Below are 5,563 nucleotides of genomic sequence, written 5' to 3'. Positions count from 1 at the left end.
ACAAATAGTTGTTTTTATTTTCTGTTTTTATACGGATTAAACAAACCAGAGACAACACGGTAATTTGTGAATTTTCGAGGTGCAGGTAGATGTAATTTTGAACTTTGGACAGAGCCAGGCTCTCTGCTTCCAGTCTTTATGCTAAGCTAAGCTAGTTCCAGACTCCATCTCTGCAATAAACACACACAAGATTGATATAGATCTTCCCATGTTACGCCTAAAGAGAGCGAAGAAGCGTATATTTCCCCCAAATACTGAACTGTTTAAATTGACTTAAAAGTTGCCTGATTTTAAATAGAAATTTGGTGTGGCAGAGTCTGTACCCCAAGAGAAAATAAACATATTGGTGCTAGCCTCAAGAAAGTCACAAAACAGGAGCACAAATACAGTCAAACACACGACAAACACACTCCGCCTTTCTCCTTCAGTCATTCAGAGAGTATCGGACACCAGCAGTTTGTCTTCAGACCACACTCGCAGTGGGAGCGCTTTGTCTCCCACTCCGAACCGTTTCTCAGTCTGCCGTCGTCCTCACGTTCACCTCTCTTTAGAGAAAAATTGAAAAGTGCCAGTTCCCCCCCCCCACACACTCCTGTTGCCTCCTCCTCTTGGTAAGACTGCGCTCTCAGGTCCCTCCGGTTTATGAACAGTAAGTGTGTGTGGTTGAGCGTAAGAGTTTTAACGGAGCACCCTGCAGCAGGTCGGAGCCTCCAGGGAAAGCCGAGATGGTGGAAGGAAGGAGGAAGGAAGGAAGGAGGGAGGGAGCGATGGAGGGGGAGTCACAGCGAGCGTTGCTTCAGATGAACTACAGTTGAGGTTTCCTCTTCACGTTGGTTAAAGGTGGGAGAAAGGTCTGAGCTGCTCCAGCTGGACTTCCAGGGATATCCTCTCCTCAAGCAGGTCCTGGAAAATGACGAGTTATTTTTATTTTTACACCAGAGAAGAAAAAGTCAGAATGAGAACATTTAAATGCATGATATCTATCTATATTTCACCTTGAAGTGCACAACTCAACAAAACATATAACATGGTGTAGTTTTGTTTTACATTTTAATGCAGAAATGTGATGCATTTACATGCACATCCCGCATACCTTCAGCTGTTGCTGCAGTTCACTGTTGAGTCGCGCCAACACTGTGTTCGTCTCCTTGTTTCTTCTGATTGAAGCTTGAATCGCCTTTTTGTCCTTTCCTACTGACCTGAAAACACGCAAATACACACTTTTCACTCAAACGTGATCCATACCAAAACAAATTATTAATTGGTTATAAAAGTCTTATTAACCAAACAACCGTGTTTCCTACCTGGGGATGGAGGGCTGAGTGGCCAGGACGGCAGCTATGACGTTTGATTTCTGCGGACCGTGTTGCTCGTCCTCCGGTCGAAGCTCATCTTCAGACTTCAACCTTCGGCGTACAGGTTTTGGCGGAGGAGCGAGCGGACCGGACGAAACCTTGGCCTGATGGGAAATCCAAGATAATTTCAGAGGTGTTAAAAAAAAAAAAAAAATCAAAGAAGGAGGTCTCACCTGTCTTTATGCCGTTTAAGTTAAAAGTTAATTAGCAAATGTATTTAGAGCAGAAACGATAAGTTGATGAATCGATTAGTCTCTCTTCCGAATCAGAATCTTTTTTTGATAATTATACCACTATACTATAAATACTATATTTAATATTGATGGATTTTGGACAATTAGTTAGACAAAACAAGCCGTTTGAGACATTGGGTTTTGGAAAACTGATCAGCATTTTATACTTTTTATGTCATTTACAGGCAAAACAATCTCTATGTGATCAGCAGCTTCTGTAAGATTAATAAAAATATTAATATTCTCAAAATGTATTCACAGAAATGAATTACCAATGACAAGACAAGACATGAAATGCACCTTCCATTCATTTTTCAGACCCTGTTCAGTTGGGTCCGGAATTGTCTGACGTATTTGATTATGTTTTCAGTTTATAGAAGATGTTGACTTACAGAGTTGACAGTCGCTGAAGATCTCTCATCTGCTTGGCCATCACTCTTGACTGTTCTCAAAGGGCCGGCTCCCTCTGACGACTTCTCCGCCTGTAGACACACAATATCCATGCTCAAAAACATGCAGGTCAAACTGGGTATCAACTGAATTATGACTCTAGCGAGAGGAAACGTAATTGAAACATAATTACAACATTAAAAAGTCACCACCAGTAGACACCACACTTATCTGAGTCAATATTTGGTCCAATGCACAACAGATTGTGACCGCAACAAAAACAACATTCAAAATGAAAATCAAAAATGAATTCTAAAAAGCGAGTTTGTGGAAATTATTTGTTATATTTGTTATACATGTTTATCATGAACAGCTACTTAGAAATCGAGACACACTCCAGGTAAAGACCTACCTGTCCAGCCTCACTGTGTATATCGACCTCTGGCAGGCTGGAAGGCTGTTCGGATGCAGCGAAGGCCTGAAACTGACTGAAGTCGGCGAAATTGGGCTGCTGAGGAATCTGTTGGGGGGAGGTGGTGGTGAGCACCGCTCCGCCTCCGGGCGCGACCTCGGCCTCTCCACGATGCCCGGGGAGCGGCACTGACGCCTAGAGAGAAGGTAGGAGAGGGAAGGGAGGAGTGAAGGCCTTTATTCATGATCAAGATCACACTTGATGCAAGATTTGTGATGGTGTGATGCAGTTAGACCTCATCTGTCTTACCTGTGTGGGCAGCGGTCGAGGAGGCACAGCAGGCGGGAAAGCTATAGTAGAGGGTTGCGGTTGTCCGGGTGCAGACGTGGCGGCGAAGGTGCGGTTCATGTCGAGAGATGAGGAGCGAGAATGAGAGGGGTGGGGGCGGGGTGGAGGTGGAGGGGGGCCTACCACCTTCAGGGCCTCTGGAGACGTACCCGACTGAGACCTGAACACAAACATTTATATTTCTGTGAGTAATTTATCAGAGCAGAGGAAGGAAGAAGGTCAAAGATACAGATAAACAGAACCTGTAAATGGTCACCAAACCACTCTGGAACACCAACTGATACTACTGATACAACAGTGTGAGAGTGAGTGAGAAAGTGGATAAAAGATAACATGTAGTGATTGCCTGGTAAATGTCCACAGTGCATGTCCGACAAAAGAAAACAACATAAACATTAAAAAACGAAATATAGCCACCGACCTTTGTCTTGTGATCGGTTCCTGGTCTGAGGTGAAGGAGTCTGAACTGCTGTAACCATCACCTTCATGGCAGGAAAAAAAGCCCATAAACATTAGATCAACCTACTCACCAATAATCCAAAAATGGAATATGTGTCTATTGTGTATTGTCTTATACATTATACAACACAGCCTTATCTAAAAGGGAGCTCCAGATTTCACTTAATACTGCTGCATATGTTAAAGTTGTATAAAGCCATTTGTGGCTTCAGAAAAAGATGCATAACACACATGAACCTCAGAGAAAACTCTTAGCGGCCGAGTTGCATTGTGGGTAAAGTAGGAACCAGGTTTTGACAAGGAAGAAGGCGGCGTTGTTTCTGGCTCTGCTACACTGAGTTTGATCTTTTTTTAAACGGTCCATCGTGAGTCAGGCGATGTTTTAGGAGTGTGATGCTAAATCGGTTGAGTACTCCTGTAAGCGTGGACTCTTCGGCCGATCCTTTACTCACCTACAGTGTTGGCAGTTACAAACTTCATGGAGGCGGGCAATTTGGCTTCTTCGGACAGTTCGGGAGGTTTAGCCAGCAGTGGACTGGTAGGGTGGTTGTGGTCTAAAGGTTGGAGAAACAGAGACGACAAAAGTGTTGAGTCTACTGCAGTCAACTATACAGGGTTGTCAAAAATCTTTAGTAGCAGCTTCAGAAGCCTGACCACAAAACATTTCCACTGCATGTTTATGAATTTAAAAAATCCAGACTGATTATGTTTAACCACATTTGTTTCTGTTTACTCATAACAAATGGCAGCCTCTCATTACCTCTCCCACATCACTAACTCAGCAAGGGACACAAAGTTCTGGGCCATTAAACATGCTCTAGCCACTCAAATCAGATTGTTTATACATTTCCAAAATGTGCTGGTACGCCTTGCAGTGCTAGTTGTTTTTCATATTAGCTTTAACTCACATGCATAAGTGATTCAAAGATCACAGTGCTATCCATAAAAACAGCCAATAAGCAAAGGAAAAGCTGAGGTTGTCTCACCGCTGCCAGTTCTCTTCAGCTCCATCTCCTGCATGTGGATCTTACTGGGGGTCATCCGGATGGGGACTGGGTGGACGATGGCCGTGTCCTGACGGATAGATAGAGGAACAGGAGGTGAGACAGAGCGATTTATGAAGGGAGAGAGACAATTCTCACAGAAGGAGATACGACCGTAGACCACAACACTGCATCGGTCAGCTGACTTGGTTTGATACATGACAGCTGTGCCTTCTGTATCAAATGTAAAACAAGTGAGGGCTCGGCTTTATGGTTGCTTCAGCCGCACGTTGTGTTACAAGTTTATTCAAAAGCTTACGGATTTGTGTTGATCCGTTTTTTCAATTCTCAACCGCCATTACTTCAAAAGAAGACATTTATAATACCAACAAATATGTCTGAAAGTACTTTTTTCTGAATATTCTAATTGGAACAGTGCTGTGAGAGTCTTTTAACAGCCAGAAAGACCATTTCTTACTTTTATTCACTACAATAAAGAAGATTGTACTTGTTCTCCACTTCAATTATTTGACAGCTTTTGTAGAACTACCCAACCCAGTGCATAGAATAGTTTAAATTATGTTCGCTTTGATCAACCACAACAGTAAAATGCTTACTCATACTAATGCATGAGTGATGGTAATCCAATGATGAAATATATAACACTCACAGGAGCCACTGTTCTGCATTATGAAATCTTTCATTTTTGATACTGTGAGTACATTTTGCTAATAATATGTACTTTTACTCACATTTTCAAGACTTTTAGTTGTAATGCAGTACAGCTACTTCTACTTTAGTAATAAGCACCTGAATATGTCTTCCATCCCTGCCTAATTCTACATGTACCTGTGATATTTCATTAAAAGCAGCTCACTGATTTGCCATTCCAGATGGAAGGGGAAAAAAAGGAACATTTTTCAGGTTCTGCTGGGACTTCTGCCCAGAATCTCAGAGTAGCTAAAAGCAATCTAAAAAAGATGCGCACGTCCTGCAATAAGGCAATTTGTGGTAGTCAATACTGCACTTTTCGCCAGATTAATTTTGTAGAGCTATTCATGAGCCAATTATTCCTGTGAGGAAAAGAAATTCTGCCTGAGGGGCAAAAAAGGAATTCACAAACGACAGTTCAACACCACACACTTTTACACATTTTACACACAGGTACTTACAGCATTGACCATATATGGAAAATTGTATCTGTCACAATCTGCAAATGCACTAGTGATTGGTGGATGTCACTGTAGAAAAAAAGGTGATGTCCAATAGAAGCTAAGCCAGCCAAATCACAACACACACTGGCCACTGCTGATGCAGCAGACTGCACTTTGAAAGAACATCATGCACAGAGTTGGAGACATGAAGAGAGAGGGAGAGAGAGAG

At 42.5% G+C, this 5,563-nt stretch overlaps 1 protein-coding gene across 1 annotated transcript in view; it reads right to left on the bottom strand.

The window, feature by feature from the left end:
* Nucleotides 1–6: 6 nt before the first annotated feature.
* Nucleotides 7–5,563, bottom strand: part of reps1 (RALBP1 associated Eps domain containing 1) — a 16,179-nt gene continuing 10,622 nt past the window's right edge. The window contains exons 10-18 of the mRNA XM_035678895.1: nucleotides 4,184–4,271; nucleotides 3,650–3,751; nucleotides 3,160–3,220; nucleotides 2,700–2,898; nucleotides 2,391–2,585; nucleotides 1,981–2,070; nucleotides 1,305–1,459; nucleotides 1,094–1,199; nucleotides 7–903 (exon numbers count right to left, since the gene is read on the bottom strand). Coding sequence (XP_035534788.1) covers nucleotides 835–903; nucleotides 1,094–1,199; nucleotides 1,305–1,459; nucleotides 1,981–2,070; nucleotides 2,391–2,585; nucleotides 2,700–2,898; nucleotides 3,160–3,220; nucleotides 3,650–3,751; nucleotides 4,184–4,271 — 1,065 coding nt within the window. The 3' untranslated portion in view covers nucleotides 7–834. The remainder of the gene's footprint in view (nucleotides 904–1,093; nucleotides 1,200–1,304; nucleotides 1,460–1,980; nucleotides 2,071–2,390; nucleotides 2,586–2,699; nucleotides 2,899–3,159; nucleotides 3,221–3,649; nucleotides 3,752–4,183; nucleotides 4,272–5,563) is intronic.

This window comes from Morone saxatilis, unplaced genomic scaffold, assembly GCF_004916995.1.
Source record: "Morone saxatilis isolate NCDOM2014 unplaced genomic scaffold, NCSU_SB_2.0 Contig7, whole genome shotgun sequence".
In the NCBI taxonomy this organism is placed as follows: Eukaryota; Metazoa; Chordata; class Actinopteri; family Moronidae; genus Morone; species Morone saxatilis.
This window is presented reverse-complemented; position numbering and strand designations above follow the sequence as displayed.